Genomic DNA, 27,531 nt, shown 5'->3' on the forward strand with positions numbered 1-27,531 from the left:
AGGGGGGCAAAAGACGACTTACAAGCGAGGTCGCGAATACGCACGCCTTTTGATGCACGCGTGCACGTATTATAATATGTGAGTAAGCATATTCGCATGTCTTGACATGTTCTTCCTAGAACTGAACATCCTTCGAAAATCAAATCCAGGTGTAGGCAACTACCCTCCTTCCTTTGCCCTCTAGCTGCAGCCAGCCACACCCATAGACCTCATAGACTACGCTTATAGACAACCTAGTGAATACGTATGGTGGTTCAGTTAGATATTACAAGAGAAAAAATAGGAATGAATGACTTTTCTTTATACTATATATAGTTGCAATTTTCTGCTCACTCTCTCGTGTCGAATTTGTATCTACAGAGAATAATACGTACATAAAAGTCAGTCATTTCTTCTATTTCTAATTTAATAGCATTAGTTGGCACCGTTAGAAGCAGGAACGGCTCTACTATATGTGCAACAAGTTTCGGGGCAGCAAATTTCGAGTGTTGGCAAAATCTGTCATAAATATATTATTTTTTAAAAAAACATTTCTTGTTGGAAAGAGACTTCATGATGATGGTAGTTAAATTTACTAACCTGATCTTCTATTTCAATACTACATTCATAAATTATGTTTAGGTCGCATTAGTTGAAGGGACATGGACAGTGTTAAAGCAAATCATCAAACAAATCCCAGCATGAATTGCTTGATTGTTATTAAATACAAGAACTCAATTCTCGAACAGTAGCGAACACGTGTTCCATTTAGTTAGTTATCACTGTTTTTATATGAAAACTAGTCTTGTTTTGTCACAAACAAGTTATTTATCATTGAAGGTGGAAACAAGTTAAAAAAACAGATGTAGAAGGAAAATCAAGAAATAAAGATAAAAGAGCTAGTTGAACTGGAATTGCAAACTGATATATTAAGATTGAAGCTCGATATTGAATTCTATAAAAGAAGAATTGCCATCTTTCCTCTGCACGTATGTTTGCTTTATCTTTCACTAACATAACAGATTATTATTTAAAGAAAAAAACAGACACAGCGAGATTGTATTTGTAGTGTTCAGGTCTTTCTGAGTGCGAGTGCTGTTTCTCTTCCCTCCGTTGTTCATTATGGGGTAGCATCCTTTAAATCGTGGCTTTTAAGATTTGTTCTTTCTGAAGAAAGAGGATGGCAAATGATGTCATTGTACGGGACGGGAAATTGCCTAGGGCTGGCCCTGGTTAGAAGTAATCTATTGACGCCCTATATCTATCTATATATTTAATTATGTGATAGTTAATGTACAGTTAATGGGTGGGATGCTTCTTTTAAACGGCATTTATTTAATATTTTTGCAATCTTACGTTACAAGATCATCTCAGTGAACTGACTTTTAAAAAAATGTTTTCCACACCTGTTTAATTAATCACTTTCTCTGAGTCAAATTTCTCTAGCCCGCTTTTCAATTCAAAAGAAAACAAATATATATATTAAAAAAAAATTGCATTAATTTATGTAGAATTACCTACCTACAAGAAGTATCTAAAAAAAGGGAAGTGTTAAAAACACGTGTATATCAAGGTAATAAAGTAATATAAATGAAAACACACTGAGCATTTACGATCAATTATAAAGATTCCGATAAGAATGAATAAAGAAGAATTATATTCCTGTAGAGATGTCTTCTTCTTCTTCTTTGTTCCGCTTCGAAAAATTCAATACAATAAAAATTAAGAACGAAGAGAAGAAGAAAAAAAGAATTCTACGTAAGTAATAACTAGTTTATACGGAATGTGGGTTATAAGATCGCTGAAGACAGAAAAGGGCTTTTGCTCATTTAGCCGTGAGGAGTATAAAGACAACCTACATTCGCGAAACAAGGCACAGTCTGCCAATTAGCCTCCACCGAAGAAGATCGAGCTTCATTATAACAATTTTCTGAAACGGAAACCAAGTGTGAACATAAAGTGTGCGTGCATGGAGTATCACTGTGACAAGGTGAGTACGGTTTTTTTAACTCCGAGAAGAAAGAGAAAAGGAACTAGTGCACAGTTTTCTGTTGAAATTGTGAGTGGCTTTTTAAAGTGTGGAAGAGATTTTTGTTTTTAAGTATTCCGGTGCTGTGCTTGCTGAATATAGTGGATGCATTTTCAGTTGTGCTAAATTATAATTATATAATTGTGATGTTTTATTGTGTAAATGTGTCAATGTTTCTATTGAATATTGTTAATCTTTCTCTCAGGCATCATAGCTCCCTTCTGGTGTACGGGTTTCCAGCCCGGGAGACCTGGGTTCCATTCCTGGCCGGGGCTCATGTGGTTCAGATCCCATGTAAGCTTCCACATCTCATATAACCTCGGTGCTAAAAGAATGCTAAATTGCAATCCAACCAATCAATCTCTCGGGATTAAGTGTTTTGTTAAGTTCACTTTTAAGCCCCTTCAATACTCCTCAGCTCTTTATAGTGTAAAAATACAATGAGAGTTACAGCGCGGAATATATGACCTGAAGAAAATTGAAGACATTTCAAACTGTCCTCTACTGTGTTTCGAACCACATTTTATTATTATAATTTAATATTTTAGTATAAATTTGAAGTTTACAAAGAATATAAAATAAAAGGTACAGGTCACCACACTAAGTTTCTCGCTTCCACTTGTTAAATTAAATCTCTTGCTACAGTTACTGTTGAGACTTTTATTTACGAAATGTGAAGAAAATCTCCTTAAGTATATATTGATAAAAATCTACAAATAAATAAATAAATAAACTAGGTATGCACTAGTTGCAAATTTTGAGCGAATCGACCTTTATTGATGTTTCATATCATTTTTTAGTGTGTCAATTGTTTTTCTGAACGAATGCGACATGCAAATAGTTGAATTTGGAATATCAGCAATAGGCTTTGAAAATTTGTGTTCGGAGAAGAAAACGAAAAGGGCTTCGCCTTATTTCGAATGCTGAAAATTCTATTTTTCCATTGTTTACAATGAGAATTCGCGCAAAAAATGCTTTTCCAAGGTTAAATCTACGGGTATTCTTTCCTTCAGTGATTATTCCTCACTCTCACGTCACAATACGAGCTTACGGTTCAGGGACCTTGGAGGAGTATCCGGATAAACAAGTGCCTAAGTGGAGTAAAGAGGAACTTACCTCCAATGAAAACTCACTCATCAAGAGTAAAGCTTATCCGTGAGTAGCAATCTTAATACGAACTAAATCATTTTCCCTCAACCGGAAAAACTATGTAGTTCCTATTAAGGTTACTACTGAAACATTTATTTATGAAATATTAATTAAATCGCGGATTTTTTTTGTTAAGGAAGTCGACCGAAAATAGGTAAACTACCCCTTGTGAATTTATGAGGAGCGAGTCATACTGCCTGTTCATTTTTTTTTTTTCATGAGAAATCACGCAACATTGTATGAGTTTCAAGGAAACATGTATGAATATAATCCCCTTCTAGGTCATTTTCTTTAAAGATACCGGTAATTGTTCGAGAATAACTCATCCCCAAGAGTGAACTACACTTCGTAGATATTTTGCGACATTGTAATTTAATGTAACATTTATCTTGTGAACTATGAATAAAATCGTCGAGTTGTTTTCGAGAAAATCGTCCAAAAATAACTCCTTCAGAGTAAACTAACTCTTGTATTCATAGTTGCTTTTGCCTTGATATAAACTTTTTAATAAAATATTTATTCATAAAATATATAAAAATAGCCTGAGTTTTTAAAGATAAATCACCCCCAGGATTAGCTACCCCTTGTGAATTTTTCATGAGAAGTGACTTACGCTACATGTTTTTTTAATGAAACTTTTTTATGGTAAATGAACAAAATGATTGAAAAAAAAAAGGAAAAAACTCGCCAACCAAGAGTTAAAAATATCCTTTGCAAATTTTTCTCAGAAAAATAACTTAAACCATATAATAAGGTTGTTAATAAAATATTTATTTGTTTAAAATAATAAAGAAACGTTATAGCCGTTGCCAAGAAATTACATTTTTTAAATTTTTTTTCCACTTTTATTTTTTTTAAAATTATCTAACAGCAATTTATAAATACTACTTAGCACACTTTCTTTATTTTTGATAATTTTCGTATATTTTTTGTCATTGACTAAGCTCAAAGCAGTGGTCGTGGAGGAGGTGCTTAGCAAAGAGCCTTAAGAGCTTTACAATATGACACAAACAATTTATATATATATATATATATATATATATATATATATATATATATATATATATATATATATATATATATATATATAGGGTGTTACAAAAATATGTCACAATTTATTTTTCGGGAACAGATTTCTCAAAATAAGAAGAAAATTACATATGAACCTGTGCTCTAAAGTGGATAATTTTGGAGTTATAGGGTGCCGAAAAGTTCATAGCTCCACTACTATGGGACCTATCGTATTCGGGTCAAGACATCACTGATAAACTAGTATGTAAAACATGAAAACATACATGCTTAAGAGTGTTCTAATATCTTGCACACCAATTTTTTTAGAGAGGTAGGTGGAGAGTGATTAAGTACTCCCAAACAGCCTCTCTAAAAATGATTCTGCAATTATCGGAGGCTCTCTGAGATATATATATAGGGTGTTCCAGGAGGAAGGGGCAATATTTTGGGAAATGATAGTATGACTGATTCTAAGCAAAATGTTCATATGAACATGGGTCCTAATTTCAACGGTTTGAGAGCTACAGGTTGTGAACCATTTTTTTAAATTTATAATGCGTATTGCTCACCCTGTATTTATTCTACAGAGGTGGTACATAGCGGATTTGAAAGGTGATTGAATGACCTTTCCAATGATATGCAATATATGGCAGTGGTGTCTTTGGAAAAGAAGTTATTGAGGGATATTTTGGAATCAGTGCTGCCATCCAATTTATTTAATCTTAACTTTCTCAAATTTCTCTTAATAGTTTACCTTCCAAAGACAACATTGCCACATGCTGCATACCGCTGGAATGGTCATTTCATCACATTTCGAATCACCTTTATAAAATAATTACAGGATAAACAATACGCAGCAAAATTGAAAAATGTTTCACAACCTGTAGCTCTCAAACCATTGAGATTAGGACCTATGTTCATATTTTTTGCTTAGAATCACTCATACTACCATTTCCCAAAATATTGCACCTTCCTCCTGTTGCACCCTATATATATATATTAGAATCAGGACCGGATCCAGGATTTTCTGAGGGGGTGCACCAATAACTATCAGTACATTTGAATCAAATTTATTATTTTTTTTAAATGCCTTTAGGCATCCGGAGGAACTGACTTAAACTATTGTGTTTAGCAAAACCGCTTTCTTTTAAGCCCGAAACGGAAACATGACATAAAATTTTAGGAAAGTATTGTTATTTCCACTGCCAGATTCTCAATTTAGATAGTGGGGGGCTCGGTGGCTCAGTAGTAGAGCGTTCACCTCCGGTGCTTGGGGTCCCTGGTTCGATCCCAGCTCGCGCCCTGTGAACTTTGTGGTGGACAAACACCGTGCTCGTGAGTTTTCTCGGGGTTGTCCCGTTTCCTCCCACTTTCTTCATTCCACCATTCCACTCATTTCTCATTATCACCTCTCCTTTAGCCTAACCGGCATAACCGTGGGACGTTAAACTTAAAGATTTCATTTCATTTTTTTTTCAATTTAGATAGTGTATATTCAAAACGGAGGAGGGGGATGCAGTGCTCAGGTGCACTTCCCCTAAATCCGGCCCTGATTAGAATCACTTATGTTAACCTGAAATATTATAAAATACCATCTCGAGAGGCAGAAATTACCATTTTGCTCGTGAATTTTCCACGTTATACTAATTACAAAATTAAGAAGTAAATAAAAGAAATGAAAAATGAAACATTTTCTTCAATATATGAGTAAACGACCCGTAAATGTAGATCTTCTATGTTATTCAAATAGTTAATGAATAAATATTTTTTCATAATCGAAAGAGACAGTTGAAAACAAGTACATTTTATCGTCAGGATTTAGTATTTACGTTATTTTTTTGTGTAAATATATTATAATGTTCTAACGATTCTTCTGTCGTTTTATGTAGAACGTTTTCAAAGTTGGTTGTTTTTCATTTTGCATTTCACATTTTTTTTTTTACATTAATTATATTCTTTGTATTTAAAGAATACCAGAGCACAGATTACATTTCTTGGAGCTTATTTTTAGAGAATCACGATTTACTTCTGCACTTGCATGTACTTTCCAGTAACAAAATTTGACAATTAACACTGGTTTCTAGATTATTGAGAGGAATCATTGGTCTACTTTCCACTAATAGAGAATTTTGTTGCTGTCGGTGAAATTTCCCATATTTACGACGAAAATTCTTTTTATTCCTTTTCGAGAAATTGATGTCAAAAAATCCCCCCAAAATGGGATTTTTCCATATAAATTGGCATCACTGATCAAAATGAACAATTTATTGGTAAAGTTTTTTTTTTTTTTTTTAAATTTTCGGGTGATTTCCTCATAAATGGCTTGAAGCGATTTTCTTCATATTTCATTAAAAGAAAACTTTATTATCAACCATGATTGCTAGCAACGAAAGCAAGGGTGGGCAATTGCCCACCCAGTATTTTTGAATGAGATTGTGTTCTCCGAAATACTTGTCAAAACAGATTTGCTTAAGCTACTTACCCACTATAGTATTCAATATACGTACTTACTATAATTAATAAAGTTAAGCAACGCGCATCAAAAATAACTATTTTACATGATTTACGTATTATGTACCTCAAGATTTGTATATTTACGACTTCGCTTGTGTGTTGTTCTTCTCCTCCCCCCCCCCCCCCCGGAGAAAGCCTGCAGCTGTTTCTCTTAATCTTAATATTCTATTAATTTTCTTCTGTTAATAAAATTCTTCTTAGAGTCCCCATTCGTAAAGGCAGAGCTGGCCCTAGGCAATTTACCGCCCCAGTTTTTCCAGAAAGAACAAATCTTAAAAGACACGATTTTAAGTACACTACCCCATCATGAACAACGAACGGGAGAGAAAGAGCACTCTCACTCAGAAAGGCCTAAACACTACAGTCTCGTTGTGTCTGTTTCTTTCTTTAAATAATAATCTACTATGATAGTGAAATACAAAGCAAACACACCTCCAGAGGAAAGATGGTAATCCTTTTTTTTTTATATAGAATTCAATATCGAGCTTCAATCTCAATACCGTATATCAGTTTGCAATTTCAGTGCAACTAGCTATTTTATCTTTATTTCTTGAATTTCCTTCTACATCTTTTTTAAAAAATGTTTACACCTTTAATGATAAAGAACTTATTTGTGACTAGTTTTTATATCAAAATTAGTTTTCGTATCAAAACTGTGATAACTAACGAAATGGAACAGGTGTTCCCTACTGTCCGATGCTTGAGTTCTTGTATTTGACAATAATCAAGCATTTTACGCTGGGAGTTGTTTGACTATTTGCTTTAGCACTGTCCATGTGACCTTAAACTAATGCGACCTAAACATGATGAAGGCCAGACCTAGGAAATTTGTGGCCCCATGCAATGGCATCATTTGCCGCAGCCCCTTTCTCCAGAAAGAAAGCAATTATTTTAAGTATCTTACCACATCATGAAGAACGAAGGGGAGGAAAAGTACACTCGCACTCAGGAAGATCCAAACACTACAAATATAATCTCATTGTGTCTGTTGTAATTTCTTTTAATAATAATCTATTTTATTAGTGAGAGATAAAACAACATATCTGCAAAGGAAAGATGGTAATCCTTTTTATAGAATTCAATATCGAGCTTCAATCTTAATATATCAGTTTGCAATTCCAGTGCAACTAGCTCTTTTATCTTTATTTCTTAATTTTCCTTCTACATCTGTTATTTAAAAAAAACTTGTTTCCACCTTCAATGATAAGAAACTTGTTTGTGACAAACACAAGACTTATTTTCATATCAAAACTGTGATAACTAACTAAATGGAACAGGTGTTCGCTACTGTTCGAGAATTGAGTTCTTATATTTGACAACTATCAAGGAATTCATGCTGATTTGTTTGACCATTTGCTTTAGCACTGTCCATGTGACCTTAAACTAATGGGACCTAAACATGATTTGTGAATGTAATATTCAAATGGAAGGTCATCTTAGTAAATTTAACTTCCATTATCATGAAGTCTGTTTCCAACAAGACATATTTATTTTAAATAATATAGTTATGACAGATTTGGGCGCCCCTGAAACTTGCTGTCACGTGCAAATGCACGTGTTGCAGATACGGTAGAGCCGGCTCTGCCTAAAAGTCGTAGTGAAGCTATGGTAAAAAGAGGAGTAAACATACCTGTTTATAAAGAACAACGTAAGATGTATTGTTGACACTAAAGGAAAGAGGAAAGTCCGATTTCACATAACTAAAACTGGATATGAACTTGGAATATTCTAGAACACAACGTAACAAATATGCGTTGGATATTCATGTTCAATTGGTGTAACTAGCTTACCAACCCACTTTTTTTTTTTGTATGTGAACTAGGTCATCTGTTTGGTATAATCTAATGCAGTTCCTATAAGGGTTCTTTTCTCCTTTTTCTTACTGCCATGTAAAATCATAATTCCAAAGGATTACAAGTTTTGTTAAAATAAATATTACCTATTTAGTTACTCAATTTGAGGACGCAAAGAAATCGGAAAAAGTAGTTTTCAAACAGGTTTTTGCTAGGAACATCTTTTGTTCTTTCCAAGTCTTTTCCTTTTATTATGTGACGGTGAGATTTCTCACTGACATAATCATAAACTAGTTTTATGATGTTGAAAGTAGCATTGAATGTTCAGAAAAACACAGGTGCTATCAGCCTAGTTTTTACCACAGAAGGTAAATATTCATAAATACGTTTACTCTGCAGTTGCTCTTTACGTACGAGTAGGCCTATATGTTGATTTCTATGTTTATTGTCGAAAGTTGAGGCCTCATCACTGCGAAATTAAAATACCGCTAATTTTACAGTAATTATGTGATATCTTCAAATAGATAAAAGATAATCGAAAAGCGGAACAAGACCTCCCTAGACAATATTATTTTGCGTGAGATACCGTTATCATGACTCATTTAATTGCTTTCGATTTCCAGCCATATTGAAAATCGGTATTTATTTTCGCGTTTCTAAATAACTGCAAACGGAAAGCTACTAGGTGACTCGTGATAACGGTACCTCATGCAAAATAACATCGTCTAGGGAGGTCTTGATCCACTTTTCGATCATCGTTTATCTATTTGAAGATATCATATAATTAATGTAAAATTAGCGGTATTTTAATTTCGCAGTGATAGGGACTCTTAAGGGACATTACCCAATAGCACAAGTTTATTGTAATGTTTTGTGGTACCGGCGTGGTAGAGCAGAGAATGTACGAAATCTTTGTAACTGCCCCTTTTATGACAAATAGGACGGCTCTACCATATATGCAACACGTGCATTTGCACAGAGTGGCAAGTTTCTAGGAGCAGCAAAATCTGTGATTGGAAACAGACTTCATGATGATGGTAGTTAAATTTACTAAGCTGACCTTCCATTTGAATACTACATTCATAAATCATGTTTAGGTCGAATTAGTTTAAGGTCACATGGACAGTGCTAAAGCAAATGGTCAAACAAATACCAGCATGAATTGCTTGTTTGTTGTCAAATACAAGAACTCATTTTCGAACAGTAGCGAATACCTGTTCCATTTAGTTAGTTACCACAGTTTTGATATGTAAATTAGTTTTGTCTTTGCCACAAACCAGTTCCTTATCATTGAAGGTGGAAACAAGTTTTTTTTTTTTTTAAAAAAAAGGCAGGTTTAGAAGAAAAATCAGAAATAAAGATAAAAGAGCTAGTTGCACTGGAATTGCAAACTGATATATTGAGATTCGAGCTCGATATTGAATTCTATAAAAAGGATTAACATCTTTCCTTTGCAGATATGTTGGTTTATCTTCCACTAACAAAATAGATTATTATTTAAAGAAATGAAAACTGACACAATGAGATTATATTTGTAGTGTTTGGATCTTTCTGATTGCGAGTGTACTTTCCCTCCCCTTCGTTCTTCATGATATGGTAGGATATTTAAAATAATCCTGGAGAATGGGACTGCGGCAATTGATGCCATTGCATTGGGCGACAAATTTCCTAGGTCTAGCCGTGATCACAAATGCTATAATATCATTATAATAAAATTTATAATTTTTTATAAAAGCAACTAAAAAGAACATCCGGAGACACGGCTGAGTTACTATTTGGTCTAGGAATTAATTCGTGCGGTTTTACAAAAGATGGAGTAACTAGCTTATTGTCCCATAGTTTCGTTGATCCAAACATGCGTTGAAAACTACTGTCATTGAGCATCTTGTTTAGTATATGTCAGTTGCTTGAAGCGGAAACAACAACATTTTTTCTTCAACTGAAAATGGCGCATTTTGTGCCTGATAAAGTGTTTCTGCGGGGAGTTATTCTTCATTGCTTTAACATGAAGAAAAGTGCTACCGCAAGTCATCATATTTTAGTGGAAGTGTTTGGTGACCATGCTCTAGCTGAGCGAACGTGTCAGAAGTGGTTTGCACGGTTTAAAGGCGGTGATTTCAGCTTGGAAGACCAAAAGCAATTTGGACAGCCAAAAGAATTTGAAGATGAAGAATTGAGAGCATTGCTTGATCAGGATTCGTGTCAAACGCAGGACGAACTTGCAGAAGCATTTGGAGTTGAGCAAACAACAGTTTCCAAACGTCTCAAAGCCATAGAAATGATTCAAAAGTTGTCTTATTGGGTTTCACATGAATTGAAAAGAAAGACGTTGAAAGAAGAAAAACCGTTTGCGAATTGCTGCTTCAAAGACAGAAAAGAAAGGGATTTTTGCATCGAATTGTAACTGGTGATGAGAAGTGGATTCATTACGAGAATCCTAAACGAAAAAAGGCCTGGGTGAAACCAGGTGAACCAGGTCCATCACAACCAAAACGAGATATTCATTGTGCAAAGGTTATGCTGTATATATGGTGGGATTTGAAACGTGTGGTGTACTATGAACTTCTGAAACTTGGTGAAACTATTAATGGACACCGCTATCGACAACAATTAATGCGTTTGAAGCAAGCTCTGGCCTGAAAACGACCAGAATGGAATAACAGGCATAATAAACTTATTTATCAAGATGATAACGCTCGACCACATGTCGCAAAACCGGTCAAAACCTATTTGGAAAATGTCGGATGGAAAGTGTTACTCCACCCGCGATATTCACCAGACACTGCTCCGTCTGACTACTACTTGATCGATTGCATGAATAACGATTTGATTGGACAGCGGTTCACTTCTTCAGAAAATATCGAAAAATGGATCTTTGATTAGATTGCGTCAAAAGATGAGGAATTCTTTTGACACGGAATCCGTAAATTGCCTGAAAGATGGGAGAAAGTAGTGGTTAGCGATGGACAATATTGTTGTTAACGTATTCATTTACTTTGTTTTTGAAATAAAGCTTCAATTTTTATTAAAAACCGCACGAATTAATTCCTAGACCAAATATTTTTTTTTTTCTTTTTTAAACTTAGAACAATTTCAGTTTCGCTCTACGATGTCCAAAGGACGTCCCGTGGATGGCCATCTCGATATGCTCGTAGTGGTTGAGCTGGTTTTATAGGGTTAAGAGGGACTGCTCTGGGGTATGCATGGGAGTTAATGCCAGGACGTCATTGAGATTTCAGAAGCCACTGAGGAACACCATAGGAAGTAATGATCTCAGAATATTTTCCCCAGGGGGGGAAAGGAACCTTTGGGGTTGAAAGTAATGTTATTAAAATAATGTTGATAATTCACATTAAGCACAATCTGAGATATAGTTCCGGGTGAATTTCGTAGCTCCTCAGGGAATTCACTCACGTCACCTCTAAAATCATCACTACTCATAGGATCTCCGAGACTTGAGGTGTAATTTATCAGGGATCAACTTGGGTTTATTTGTGCCTGTAGAGATGGGTTCTGAGTTTGATAAGGAATTCCATAAGATTATCTGTCCTTGTTAGGACGTACAACTTCAATGGGATGATTCAGGACTCGACCAACTTATTCATGGGATTTATTTCAATTGTTGTTTTGATTGAGTTTTAGTGTTCCTTTCAGCAGCGAGGCTATACGAGAAGTGTATCTAAACGTGGGATCTAAATCACATGGGCTCCAGCAGCCGGGAATCGAACCAAGATCTCCCGCGTCAAAGATGTGCACCCTTGCCATTTAGGTATGAGGGAGTTCTAGTTAGTTTTGGTGTTTAACCAAGGTTATATGGGGCGTGGATCTACAGTTTAATATGTAACCCAGAGCACATTAGCTTCCACCTGGAATCGAACTCAGCTCTCACGTGTCGAGTACGTTAATCATACATTTGGTAGGAAGTTCAAGGTTAGAATTTAATTTTAGTTGAATGAAAGAAAACGTTCCAAAAATCTTTCTTTATTCTACCGAATTGCGTGGTTGTGAATCCAATACAGCAAGGAGACACATGATCGACCTAGATGTATACTGTCGATAAATCTGTAGAGAAGTGGTTTCCAACCTTCTCTTGCGCTCCACTTAGTGAACTTCCATATTTCACACTCTCCCTCCTTGCCGCTCGTTGGTCTGGTCTCTGCGCTTTCGGATGCAACATTGAATTCTCAAGCCTTCAATAATAATAATAATAATAATAATAATAATAATAATAATAATAATAATAATAATAATAATAATAATAATAATAATAATAATAATAAATCTCCAATTTATACTTATTTCCTTCAAAACTTTTGCTTATTATTGTAGTGCAGTATTATATTTTTTTACAAGCTTTGTTCTCAACACAATTGCAGGTCTTTCTCAATAATTATTTTTCTGTTTTACAGTATTTAATTTAACGTATCTTTATTACAACGTTCTAAATATTTGTAATTACGAATGAGTTGATTTCTGTCAGTAGCTTGCGTCCCTTTCGTCATTCTTCACGTCCTTCAGGTTGGATGCTGCTTGTATAGAGGTGTAGAGGATCAGTGACTAGTATTAATATATACATATATGTATACAGGGTGTTTCAAAACAACGTTTGGAAAGTGATTCCTGATATCAAGATAAGGCAAAAAGTATAGACCAACCTGGGTGCACAAATGCTTCCTTTCGGAGTTATAGGCTGCCGAAAACATGAAAAAATGAACTTTAAGGGTCCATAGCTCTAAAACTATGGGATCTACCGTAGTTGGATCAAGGATTCACATTGGAACTAATATGTGCGCTACCCAAAAACACATGTTTCAGAATCCTAAGGTACTCAGGCAACAGTAAAGGGAGTTCGGTTACAGGTATATAATTTCAAACACTCACCAACTACCTCTATAAAAAAAAGTGTTGCGAAAGTACCACAGGATTCTGAAACTTGGATATTTGGATAGGGCAAATACTAGTTCTTAAGTGGTCTTGACCCGACTACGGTAGGTCCCATAGTTCTGGAGCTATGGACTTTTAAAGTTCATATTTTTCGTGTTTTCGGCTTTCTATTACCCGAAAATCGTGTAATATTCAGTGCTGCCAACTTACTAGATCAAAAATAGTAGGAATTTCAAAAGTTGCATTCTTTATGAGATACCGTTGATTTAATAGCGAAAAAATAATAATTTTCTTGAAATATTTATGTTACTTTTATGGAATAATATACAAAATAATTTGTGTATTTTGTGATTTTTTTATAATAACTTCTCAACGCATGAATAAGGTTTGTTAATCTGAAGGTGCAGCTACGTTGCCAGAGCAGCACGACTGTCTTTTGTAACCTAACAGCAAGTTTGAATTATCTTTATTTCAATGCAGTGTTGCCACACTTGGTACAATTGTACTAAATTCAGCCCTTTTCGTCATTCATCGGCCCGTTGGTACCACGCTGGCATTTTCAGCCCCTTTTGTGAAAAAGTTGGTACAATTCTACTCAATTCAATACCATTTAACAAATACTAGTGACATTTACAAAAGTGTCAGTAAGACTTTTCCTACATCTCACGTTACTCGTACTGTGTGTTGGACTCTTAAAAATGCTCTTGAACATTCATTCTGTAACGTTGCACCGCATAAAGCTTTGTATGGAAAATTCGTAATTCGAACTATACCTGAAAACAAATTATGCTAGATGCGCACATCCGCGCCGCGCATGAAGGAGACGAGAAAGAAGTAGTGTGATGGAAATTTTAGCTTGAAATCTCAATTTAAAAAAATAAAAAGCACACACACGTTGAATCAAGTGCTGAATATTCTGAAAAAGAACAGTGTGTGCTCAGTTAAGTCTGTAATTTATGTATCGTTGCAAATATTCTACACCAAAACGATAATAGTACGAAAAGATACATTCCTCCATTCCTAAATAAATAAATAAATTTGTATATTTTTAAAAAGTAATTTTTGAAAAAGTACTTTCTTAATTTAGACTCTTGGAAGGGGGGGGAGTGTTCCAAAAATTTATTTTTTTTTTTAGTTTCATGTTATAGAACCATGTATTACACTGGTATAAAATAATGAATTCAGCCCTTTTTGTTTCAATTTGGTACTATTTTTCAGTCCACTCCAGAGCTAGGACTGTGGCAACACTGTTTCAATGCGCCAACTATGTTGCCAGGGTACCGTGGCTGTCTTTTTTATCCAAACACTAAGTTTGAAGTATCTTTATTTCAATGTGTCAGCTATATTCCAGGAGCACCGCGGCTGTCTTTTGTAACAAAACACCAAGTTTGAAGTATCTTTATGTCAATATGGTTATACACATAATATGTAATGTCCATATCAACATACATCTATAAATGACATAATACCTCTGTTTCCAACTAATTGATATGGTGCCCTCTATACCACCACCCTTTCCATGGAGCGAGTCCACCACTTTTCCTCTCCAAATTAACAAGCTATTTTGTTTATTAGGGTTGTCTACGGTTGTCTCGTCTCAGAAAAGTGTTGTGAAAGTGATGTCATATTTCAGTATGTATATCTGTTCCTCTTGGAAAAGCTGTATCTCGTCTCATTTGTTGGGCAACCCTAATACCTATTACAGTAATAAGATTCTTATGAGTGACGGCTTATGCGGGAAGTCACATCTCTAAAAAAAAAAAATGCAATTTCATTGCTGCAAGCTTGTAACTTCTTCATGAGCCGTAACTAAATTTTTGAACATTTTTTCTTATGTCAAAATTAATTTTTATTGAAAGGTTAAATGCACTCCGATTTACACAAACCAATTTCCATTGATTTTTTTTTTCGTTGAAAAAATTAAGTAAATTTTCAGTTCTTTAAATTCTTGGTCTCAACTAAATACAGTGTCAAGAATTTCATTTCATTGAGTAACCATTCTAATTTTAATTCGAATATATAATGTACGAGGCGTGGTTGTTTTAAAAGTAAGTACCGTTTTGAAATTCAGCTGCTGCAGCGCTGTGGTTGGCGTGCACGCTGTGTTCCTATATCTGTTGGGAAGCCATAGGCACCATTACGGAAACATTCCACCGTGTTTACGTTTGTTTGTGAATAGTTAAAATGTCACCGCCGATTGAGAATCCCGCCGATTTGTGAAATAAGCGCTGTGATTCGTTTTGTTAGTACTAAAGGCATGAAAGCGGCTAAAATTCATCGCCAGATTAGTGAAGTGTATGGAGAAAACATTATGAGCGATGGAATGGTACGGAAATGGGTTAAAACTTGTAAAGATGGCCGCACGAATGTTCAAGATGAGAAACGAAGTGGGTGACCAAGTCTTCAATAATGATAGGGATTCCGACCGCAGCACTGCAGCGGCCGAATTTCAAAACGGTCTTACTTAAAACACACTCCTCGTATATTCGTAATGTATATAATGTACTATATATTTTTTATTGTTATCTCTGTATAGGTATTCCTAGTGCTCGCTGCAGCATTACTTGTGTTGAGTTGTGCGTCAGCCCAGTTCAACTATGAGGGAGGCAAATCGCAATTCCCATACGGAACATACGGAGGTGGAGGCCCTAGGGATGCTCCTGTAGTATCGAGTGGAGGGGCTGGAGCGGCCTCAACGGCAACTGGCGTAGCTGACACCTATGGATCAGCTACTCACGGTGGTGGGGGTGGTGGGGGTGGGGGATACGGAGGAGGTGGCGGCGGAGGATACCATGGACCAACTGGAAGAGTTAAAATACAGGTAAGTTCAGATATTGTCTTTTTCTTATTTCTTTCTTATCCAGTTCGAACACTATATGCCAATCATAAATGTGCGTTCTTAAGTTAGCGGGAAAAAAATCCCTGTAAATCAGTGATGGCATAGGAAATCAAATCATCTTAGTCACGTGGGTCTTACGACTTTCACCCGGATTTCGTTCTCGCTCCTCAGACCCAGTTTGATCCGACTACCCAGAGACACTGGTCCGGGCGATGTGTTTAAATGGCTGTTCTGTGGCTACAGCGTATGCTGGAAAGAGCCAAGGCAGAATACGCGAACAGAAAATAACATCAAATATTGTAACTTATGCTATGTTGCCATATCTCTCATATCTCTTTCTTCATTTGTATACAGGAATAAGTAAATCCCATGATTCTTTTTTTTTATTAATTGGGAAGGCACGTGACTTTGTGACTACATTATAGAGCCGCTCGTGTCCAACTGGAATACTCACCTGTCCGATTTCCAATGTGATATTTCTTAATCATGGTACCATCAAGAACAACGAAGGAGAGGGAAAGTTCTAAACAATGCAAATACAATATCGTTGTTTCTGTTTTGGTTTTTTAAAAATTATAATCTATTATGTTAGTGAAAGATAAAGCAAAGACACCTGCATAGAAAAGATGGTAATCGTTTTTACAGAATTCAATATCGAGCTTCAATCTCAATATATCAGTTTGCAATTCCAGTGCAACTAGCTCTTTTAACTTTATTTCTTGATTTTCCTTCTACATCTGTTAAAAAATTAAAAATCTTGTTTCCACCTTCAATGATAAGGAACTTGTTTGTGACAAGACTAGTTTTCATATCGGAAGTGTGAAAACTAACTAAATAGAACAGGTGTTCGCTACTGTTCGAGAATTGAGTTCTTGTATTTGACAACAATCAAGCAATTCATAATGAGATTTGTTTGACCATTTGCTTCAGTACTGTGCATTTGACATTAAACTAATGCAACCAAAACATGATTTATGAATGTAGTATTCAAATATAAGATTAGCTTAGTAAATTTAACTACTATCATCGTGAAATTTGTTTCGAAGAAGAAATATTTATTTAAAAAAATATAGTTATGACAGATTTTGCCGCCCCACGAAAGTTGACCCCCCCCCCCGTGCAAATGCACGTCTTACACATATGATAGAGTCTTGATATGTATGCATGTTCATTCTTACAAAAACACATGTGGTCCACATCGTTATGAACTAATTACATCTCATCTTCATTCTCACGTTGCACTGCTATCTTTGTTGAGAAGATTTTCGAGATTTTTTCCTGTTTCTATAGAAAACTCGTTCTCGCATGTTTCTAAGACAATAAGTTCGATACTCTTGGTTAATTTAAGCTATTACCTACGCAAGAAGTGATTCTACTCCCTTCCCCTTGAGCAATATTATGGAAAAATTAACATTTACTACCAAGGTATATATCCAAAAATCATACTTGTCCTGAAAGGTTATGAAATTAAGGACTGGACTTTTTATTTTAACGTCCCGTTCAGCAGTGAGGCGATATGAGACGTGAGCTACTGATTAACTTGGAATCCGAACCGCATGAGCTCCCGCCTGGAATCGAACCTCGGTCTCCCACGCCAAAGGCGCGTACGCTAACTGCTTAGCCACGAAGGAGCTCCAGATTATAAAATTAAGTGCTTGAACGCATCCCACAATGAAATTCTATATACGTCACTGAATTTAAGTATTATTTTCTCTAAAATCTTTTATATTGATTCCTGTAAAATCAAAAATGTTTTGCGCAGTATAGCTTTCCTCATATTATGAACTCGTAAATCAGAAATGAAGCCTGATTCGAGTTTCCCTCACATAGATTTTCTGGCTAGCTTTCACGAGTAGAATTACCTCCCAAACATACAGCGTGTATAATTTAACACAGATAATGTCTGGTACATTTTTGTTAAGATTTGAAATCTTTTTTTTTTTTCTTTTAATGTGCATTCTGGAAATCCGTATCGGGTAGTAACTTTCCTGAAATGATTTCAGCAAACAATCAAGTTGCCATCAACTGGCAGACGCTAATTAATAGCCAAATATTAATTGAATTGTCAATATCATTTTTAAGTAGTAGTGACCAATATTATTTTATTCATGTATAATTGTTTCCTCCAAGTTTTGAACTACTATATGTGAGTGATCATCAATAGTTCAAAAAGAAATAGTTGATATTGGTATTTTCTTTGAAAAGGACTAAGTTAAATAATACGCAATAATCTTCAATTAGTGTCTGGCAGACGATGGTTGCAGGATTGGTTGCTGAAATTATTCTAGGAAAGTAACCATCTGATGAAGATTCCCAGGGGGTATACGAAAGGTTTATATCATCATAGGTATTCCGCCATTATTGGCAGGTCACTTGCTGCAACTGAGAAGCTTCCATACTACACGGCCTTCTACTAACCTCTTCGTCTTCACGTACGACTTTATTGTTTTAATATCATCCATTAGTTGTAGTCTTCTTCACCCTCTTCCTCTCTTTCCTGCCACCATACTCTCTAACACGTCCCTTATAATATAGTTCCTTCTTAGCCAATGTCCCAACCAGTTTCTCTTCCTCTTCTTAATAACATCTAAAATTGTTATTTTCTCCCCGACCATTTCTAACATTCACATTCGTTTTCCGCTCAACCCAGCTAATGCTCTCCATTCTTCTCTATACCCACATTTCGAAAGCTTCCAGTCGTTTTTCATCATTTTAGCGGTTCTTAGTTTTGATACTGTATTTAATTTTACATTTATTGTACACTGTTTATATTAATCTTGCAAAAGTATTTATTGTAAAATGAGCTATGGTTTGTTTTCAGGTATACAGAGGACCAAGTCAAAAGAAAGGTTACGACTATTTTGCCCCATGGGGCTACTATGCTACATACCCAAAGGACAGTCATAAATACCATTGATACAAGCAGCCTTCTTATATTAGGTAAGAATGATATTTTAACCTTATCAAAAATTTATGTACAAATATGTTTCAGAATACAGAGGGTCCTCAAATTGCGACAGAAATCCATTCCTACGACAGTGTCGTAGCCCGAAGTTTGGTGTCGAAATCAAGACACACCATAGATTAAACTATCCTAACATAGTTGCAAAATTATAATACACGAACGTAAAAACACAACTAAACCATAAAACAAGGAAAAGGACACACATCTACTGTACTACTGTAATAGAAAAAAAAATGACAAGTAATGAATGTGATAAAATCCTAATTTTTGTTGCTTGGGTTGGCTTGAATACTGGAAGGGACGTTTAAAGGTAGGAGAGACTGAATTATTAGGAGAAAGAAGTTGGAGAAGTATTGGAAACACTTGGTCAGGTGGATCAGAATTGCTTAAGGAACACCGGTAATGATTTTATCCATATTACAGGTGTTTCATCTCGAGTTGTAGATAGTACAGGACTTCCTAACGAATTACTCAAGCTAATCTGGAAGGTTGATGACTTATCCATCAAGGAAAAGACCAACTTATTGAGAGAAGAAAGCAGTAGAATCTTCAAGAAGTACTAGTAACAATTGGTCAGGTGAATCAGAATTGCTTAAAGAACACCGGTGATGATTCTACTGGTACTTCCTAAAGTATTGCTCAAGGCTAATCTGGAAGATTGATGATTTCTTCACCAACGGAGAGACTGACTTATTGGGACAAGGAAGCTGAAGAAGCAGGAGAACCTTCAAGAAGTACTGGAAACACTTGGTCAGGTGAATCAGAATTGCTTAAGAAACACCGGTGATGATTTTACCGGTACTACAAGTGTTTCATCTCGAGTTGTAGATTTAACAGGACTTTCTAAAGAATTACTCGAGGCTAGTCTGGAAGGTTGATGGTACAGAACTTCCTAAAGAATTGTTCAAGGCTAGTCTGGAAGATTGATGACTTCTCTACGAAGAGGGAGACTGGCTTATTGGGAGAAGAAATCTGGAGAAGCAGGAGAACCTCTAAGAAGTACTGGAAATATTTGATCCGGTGAATCAGAATTGCTTAAGGAACACCGGTGATGATTCTACCGGTATTACAGGTGTTTCATCTCGAGTTGTAGATGATACAGGAATTTCTAAAGAGTTGCTCAAGGCTAATCTGGAAGATTGATGACTTCTCTACCAAGAGGGAGACTGACTTATTGGGAGAAGAAATCTGGAGAAGCAGGAGAACCTCTAAGAAGTACTGGAAATATTTGGTCCGGTGAATCAGAATTGCTTAAGGAACACCGGTGATGATTCTACTGGTATTATAGGGGTTTTTCATCTCGAGTTGTAGATGGTACTGCTCAAGGCTAGTCTGGAAGATTGATGACTTCTCTACCAAGGGAGAGACTGACTTATTGGGAGAAGGAATCTGGAGAAGCAGGAGAACCTCTAAGAAGTACTGGAAATATTTGGTTCGGTGAATCAGAATTCCTTAAGGAACACCGGTGCTGATTCTACCGATATTACAGGTGTTTCATCTTGAGTTGTAGATTTAACAGGACTTTCTAAAGAATTACTCGAGGCTAGTCTGGAAGGTTGATGGTACAGAACTTCTTAAAGAATTGCTCAAGGCTAATCTGGAAGATTGATGACTTCTCTATCAACGGAGAAACTGACTTATTTGGAGAAGAAATCTGGAGAAGCAGGAGAATCTCTAAGAAGTACTGGAAACATTTGGTTCGGGAATCAGAATTGCTTAAGGAACACCGGTGATGATTCTACCGGTATTACAGGTGTTTCATCTTGAGTTGTAGATTTAACAGGACTTTCTAAAGAATTACTCGAGGCTAGTCTGGAAGGTTGATGGTACAGAGCTTCCTAAAGAATTGCTCAAGGCTAATCTGGAAGATTGATGACTTCTCTACCAACGGAGAAACTGACTTATTGGGAGAAGGAATCTGGAGAAGCAGGAGAACCTCTAAGAAATACTGGAAACATTTGGTTCGGTGAATCAGAATTGCTTAAGGAACACCGGTGATGATTCTACCGGTATTACAGGTGTTTCATCTCGAGTTGTAGATTTAACAGGACTTTCTAAAGAATTACTCGAGACTAGTCTGGAAGGTTGATGGTACAGAACTTCCTAAAGAATTGTTCAAGGCTAGTCTGGAAGATTGATGACTTCTCTACGAAGAGGGAGACTGACTTATTGGGAGAAGAAATCTGGAGAAGCAGGAGGAGAACCTCTAAGAAGTACTGGAAATATTTGATCCGGTGAATCAGAATTGCTTAAGGAACACCGGTGATGATTCTACCGGTATTACAGGTGTTTCATCTCGAGTTGTAGAAGATACAGGAATTTCTAAAGAATTGTTCAAGTCTAGTCTGGAAGGTTGATGTCTTCTCCACCAAAATCTTCCTATAGCATTACAACAGCTAGAGTAAGAAACCATGATAAAGGCTAAAGTCACGAAATAAAGCAGCCCGGTAACCTGCATTGTGAAGTGCATTGTCGTTGAAGAAGCGGTGCAACGCAAGCCAGTGTTTCATGTGTCTGAAGAGGTGATAGATAGTCGTTCGACACGGTCAAATTACTGTACAAGTTCATTGCTGACTACAGATGGGCTCTCACTTCTTGCCGCATCGTACACGTCGGGTCGTTCATCTTTAAACATGCACACCATTCACATACGAGCTGAACTCATCTGGGTCCATAAACCCACCTTCACTCATCACGTCTGGATCCATAAACACTACACAGTTCGCGGTAAATCACAGCTGCCGAAAGTTTTTTTCTACTCAGAAATAGTATTATCGCGTATTATCACTACTTCACATTTGGCGGGTTTTTCTATTGGAGCGTTCATTTTCAATTGTTATAGGGGACGAGTGAACTGCAACACAACCTTCTCCTTCCACTGTTGGCTGTCTACTGAACTACTGCACACAGCGCCACAGGACTGACATAGCTCTTCCCGGCCATTTTTCGCACATACGCAAACAGAGTACTTTTCAAATTACCCTCGTATTTAATACGAATTGCCAATTTTAATAATTTTTGTTCATGTGAAATTCTGTACTTCACGATTATTAATTAATCATTTTTCTTGTATTCACCATTGTTCATGTTTTCGTATCACTGCTAATCACTAACTGGATGCAGTTAGCTAAGGATAGAAATCAGTAGAGAGCTTTTGTGAACGCGGCATTGAACCTCCGGGTTCCATAGGCCATAGAGTTAGTTAGTTAGTTAATCACTATATTTATATAAAAATCACAAACAAAATAGAAGTATGTTGTAAGCACTTTCGCTGATGCCTCATCAAACAGACTGAAAAAAAAGGAGGAAGAAATAAATAAAGACTGAAAAATGTTAGACCAGGTAATATATCCAGGTGTAGTATTCCTTCATTACCATTACTTCTTCTCTTCTTTGCCTGATAAAACATTAGCGAAAGTACTTGTAACATACTTCTTTTCTGTTATTTGTGTGTGTTTATTTATTATTATTGTTTTTCGGATTATCAATGAATATGGAAAAGACGAAAGTGATGCATCACAACTTGGAAAGGAAGTGAATGATGAAAGTTAAAAATAGGGAATTAGAAAAAGTGCATTTCTACGCCTCTCTGGAACAAGAGAATGTCAATATTGAAAAAGAAATTAACAGACATACTAAGCTAGGCTGGAATGCAATCAGAAGGAATAGCTTCATATTAAAAAAAAGAAATGCCAATGTGTAAAATTAACGTATTTTTCGACGAATATACTTTGCTTGTTTTTAACATACGGCTAGGAGACATAGAAACTAACAAAATCAGAAATATATATATACCATCTGCAGACTACACAACAAGGCACGGAAATATGTATACTAGAAATCACCGGAACTTATAGTTAAAAGATTCACATGGATCAGAAAGATGACAGAAGTGCCAAGTATTATCACGAAAACAAAGCCATTGAAATGGCGGTGAGGTGGAGATGTTGCAAGAACTGATGATTGACGGGCAAAAGTAATTCTTAATTGGATACCAAGAGCCAAGAAGGGGCCTAGGAGACGTTCCCTTAAACGAGGTATGTGAGGAACGAGGTAACATTCATCAGTCGACAGTTCAAGAAATTCCTATAATACAATTGTGTTCGAATTAATCAGTTATTCCTATCTTTAAAAGAAATGAAATTTCGTCGAATCTTCTTTCGGAGGAAAGTGATCTAAATATGAATTAAAACAAAGGGGATATGTTTAATTTTATTAGTTCTCACTTGATTTTAAAAATAAATGATCGTAAATTTTCTTGGGGTACTCCCGTTTCTTCCCACATTCTCATTCCACCAATTCTTCCACCATCAATCACGTGCCTTCATTATCCGTCTCCCTTAGCCTAAAGAGCATGATAGTAGGACGTTAAACTGATGTATTTCATTAAAAAAATAGGTGAAGATGAATTGTATAAAATTGCATAAAATTTTAAACTACTTTACGTTGAAGAATTCTTTCAGTTGTAAATAATTTTCACGTGATTGTAGCTACATGAGCATAGAAATTATAAAAGTTTACAAGAGGTACACATCTTCGATATATCGCAATCTTCGACGACTTACTATGCTATTACTTGCAGGCTAAAGGAGAAATATGATAGTCGCAAGTGAATGATCTAATAGAAAAAAAATATGGAAGGAGATAATGGGAGGTAGCGGATTTATCCCTAGGAAGGAAATAGACAAGATATCTATCACAAGGTCACATGACCTAGGATCAAATCAGAGCCCTTTACAATAGCAATGGGCACTCTACCCAGTAACGTATCGAACGGAATTGGTGAGGGTTGTTACCTCCATTGCATTTTTTATATACTATTGAAATGGGAAGAATTTCTGTTCCCTTAAATCTTAGAGCTAGAACAATCTTTGCATATGGAAAAAGATTAATTTATACACATGACATTACGTCACTTCGATACTTAAAAGATGTTAGTGGGCTAGAGAACGAATAGGGAACCTTTTTTGTTTTAAAGGCCATGTTGATAATTCCCATTTCTCAAGTATTCCACATATAATAATTTGGAATATATATACCTAATTTTTATAGTTATTTTACACTTATTAATTACATTAATAATTTATCAGATTCCATTGTTACCAGACTATTTCATTATTGTACTTTACTAAGTTACTATTTTATATATGTAACTTAAGAATTATATTTCTAGTATATTATATATTCTTTATATAACTTAGAATTTTTCACACAGACGTTCTCCACGCCTGGGCTAGAGTATATACTTAGGCAAGACTTTACTTTGGTCATGTCATTCATTTTATTCGGTTCTGCGATTCAGTGATTTGTTCTTGGCGGTTCCGCACAATTTTATAAAAAAAATGGGTCAAAACTTACCTAACCTTAAGCTAATCCGTTCCTACCTCTACCCTACTTATTCCTATCTTGCTCTACTCTACCCTACTCTACTATACCATACCCTTTTAAAGCAGTCCTACTTATCGATGCGCAGCTGAAGTATCGGAATCGAAAGAACAAATCATTGAATCGAAGAATGAGATGGCCAAAGTAAAGACTTCCCTACACTTATCCAGGGAAAGCAAGATGATTTTTTTTTTTTTTTTTTAAATGCAAATAGTCGATTCCCATTTGTAGCTATTTGAGTGTTCATCTGGTTGTGCAAACTTAGTCGAAATTTGAAAAAAAAAAGATTAAGAGTCCAAATACTTTATTAATATTATCATTTAAAGAAGAAGAAAACTACAATGAAACTAAAACATTCTAGTGAAATGAACGAGACGGTATACGTGGATGTTGTATTTGGAATATGAATGTGAAGGAAATAGTGATATGTTTATACGGAGAGAGACAGTGTCAGACAAAGAGGTGAACACGTATATTTACGAAACGAAACAAAAAGAAGATTATAATTATTATTAAACTTGTGAGATATTTCTGGCTACAAATATGACTTTACCATCTTTCCTCTTATTATGGAATAATAATAATAATTCAAATAAATAAACATAGATCTATGCAGTGCGTTATAAAGCCATATATATATATACACAGGGTGACTCAAAAGTAGGTATACAATCCCATACTGATCAACTCATTGCTTTCTATATCATTTCTTATTGTTATCCATCAGGTAAACTTAGTTTCTTTATTATTTATTCTTAATGTCTTTTAACTTATATCTTAAGCTCAGAACAGGTGAAGCAAATAAACCTACACACTAGAATGTTACACTTGATCAATGCAGGAGTGCATACTTACTTTTGGGCCACCCTTTATATATATATATATATTGCTTTATTTATTTATAATTACATACCTTATTTTATTTACTTATTTATTTTTGAATATTCTTCACAGGCTTTAGCAATGTGTGACTAGAGGTACCGTTCGAGAAGCTTAGTAGAAAAAATGAAAAGGAAGATGTTTAACAGGAAAACCTACCAACTAACACTGATTTGAAAACGGCAATTGCAGCTAATGTTATTGGCTGACCCATAATGTACGAGAAAACCATAGACAAATGATATAAACATATAAAGTTAGGTATTACAGGACATGCTGGAAAGAAAAGTGGAAGACCGCAGGAGAATTGTTCAATACTAAAATAAAATTATATATAAAAAACTTTCAAAATTATAACAATTACAAAATTTACAAAACAATTTTATTTTTTCCTATTGTTATTATTTATTGTTATTCGTTAGTTTTGTGTAAATGAAAACTTCTGCGATATTTTAATTTTTGAAATTATAAAAAATATATAATTTATTTTTATATAATTCTGTTGTTTTATTTCTATTCTACAGTATTTTCGTGTAATGAAATTTGTTTCGTTTGTGGAAAATGGAATATAATGCAAGACTATATTTTAGTTTAGATAAATTACTTTTTTTCTTGTAATCATGGAGACTATCTTTCTTATGACATTGCAGTAATTACCCTGAAAAGTAAGATAATTCTTAATGATGTGAAAGAAAGTACAAACAAATGAACATAAAAAATAGTGTGACCCATATTTATGTATATGATGTTTGACTGACTGTAGTATTTGTAATTCTGGACAAAATGTTTCGATATGGCAACACTTGTAGCCTGAGAGCGGGATTAAGCTGTGGTGGCAGCAAGATGGAACACCGCCATACTACGCCATACCAGTGCGAGAGTGGCTAAACGAAACATTTTCGAACCGCTGTATCGGTCGACGTGGGTCTGTGAAGTGGCCAGCTCGATCTCCCGATTTAACACCATCTGACTTTTACTTATGGGGTGTTTTAAAGGACATAGTGTATCAACATCACATACGCAATTTGGCCAAACTACGGAAAACTATACCCCAGCTTGTACCAAGTGAGCTTTGTGGTGGACAAACACCGTGTGTGTGGGTTTTCTCGTGGGTTCTTTCGTTTCCTCCCATTTTCTTCATTCCACAATTTCATTCATTTCTCATCGTTATCGTCTCCTTTAGCCTAGCCAGCATAATCGTGGGACGTAAAACTTAACATGTCATTTTCATTTTACGGGAAGCTATCACAGAAGAGTTCCACAGGGTACCAGTACGGGTCTGTCAACCTCCTTGTGACAACGTTGCTGTTCGTCTCCAGATATGTATCGATTTGGATAGTGCATTGTTAAGCATGTCATGGAGAACAGAAATGAAAAATTTGTAAAGAAAGGCATGAGAGTAATTGTGTTTATGTTCAAGTTATGTTGTTAGTTTCTTTAGCACAGCCTTTGAAACATTATATGCATGGGCCATCCTATATGTATATATAGTTTGATTTGTCTGTACGTGCGGCAAATTTGCAAACTAATTTTCTTCTTTACAAATGATGTCAGCCGCATAGGAAGGTTGCCAGAAATATTGTTTTTACTTGAGATTTCTTTCATATGTAGTTTTTCAAGGAAATACTGTACGAAATCAAATTTAATGGAAACAGTTATGTACTTACTTTTAAGTTGTTATGCACTGAATACGTAAAACTATTTAACATAAGATGACATATTAAAGTATGTTGATGGCTACAAACTTAATTTTCCCATACGAAAATATAACTTAAAGAATGTCAAATATTATATGATAAGACTATCAAATAATATAAAAATTGTTAATTTAATACGTCTACAGCAGTGGCGGAGCCAGAAAAAAATCATGGAGCTAATAAACCGCTAATAAATGTCAAAGAAGGGCAGACAAGCATATATATATATATATATATATATATATATATATATATATAGGGTGTATATGTAAGTGAATACATATTACAACGCTTGGGAGATGTTTCTACACATAAAACAAAGAAAAAGTCTATGTGACTCATAGTGAAATGTGACATCGTAGCCGAGTTATGAACTGTCACAAATGTTGGAAAATGACATGTGACAT

The 27,531-nt window shown here is 35.4% G+C and overlaps 1 protein-coding gene across 1 annotated transcript; it reads left to right on the forward strand.

The window, feature by feature from the left end:
- The first annotated feature begins 1,770 nt into the window (after positions 1-1,770).
- Positions 1,771-25,924, forward strand: LOC145684925 (uncharacterized). Its single transcript, XM_081757280.1, has 4 exons — positions 1,771-1,969; positions 15,896-16,180; positions 19,020-19,138; positions 25,503-25,924. Exons 1-3 carry the CDS (start codon positions 1,949-1,951, stop codon positions 19,113-19,115), a joined length of 402 nt encoding a protein of 133 aa, XP_081613406.1. The 5' UTR covers positions 1,771-1,948; the 3' UTR covers positions 19,116-19,138; positions 25,503-25,924.
- The last annotated feature ends 1,607 nt before the right edge of the window (positions 25,925-27,531 follow it).

Source organism: Thermobia domestica, chromosome 5 (genome assembly GCF_964235325.1).
Source record: "Thermobia domestica chromosome 5, izTheDome1.hap1.1, whole genome shotgun sequence".
In the NCBI taxonomy this organism is placed as follows: Eukaryota; Metazoa; Arthropoda; class Insecta; order Zygentoma; family Lepismatidae; genus Thermobia; species Thermobia domestica.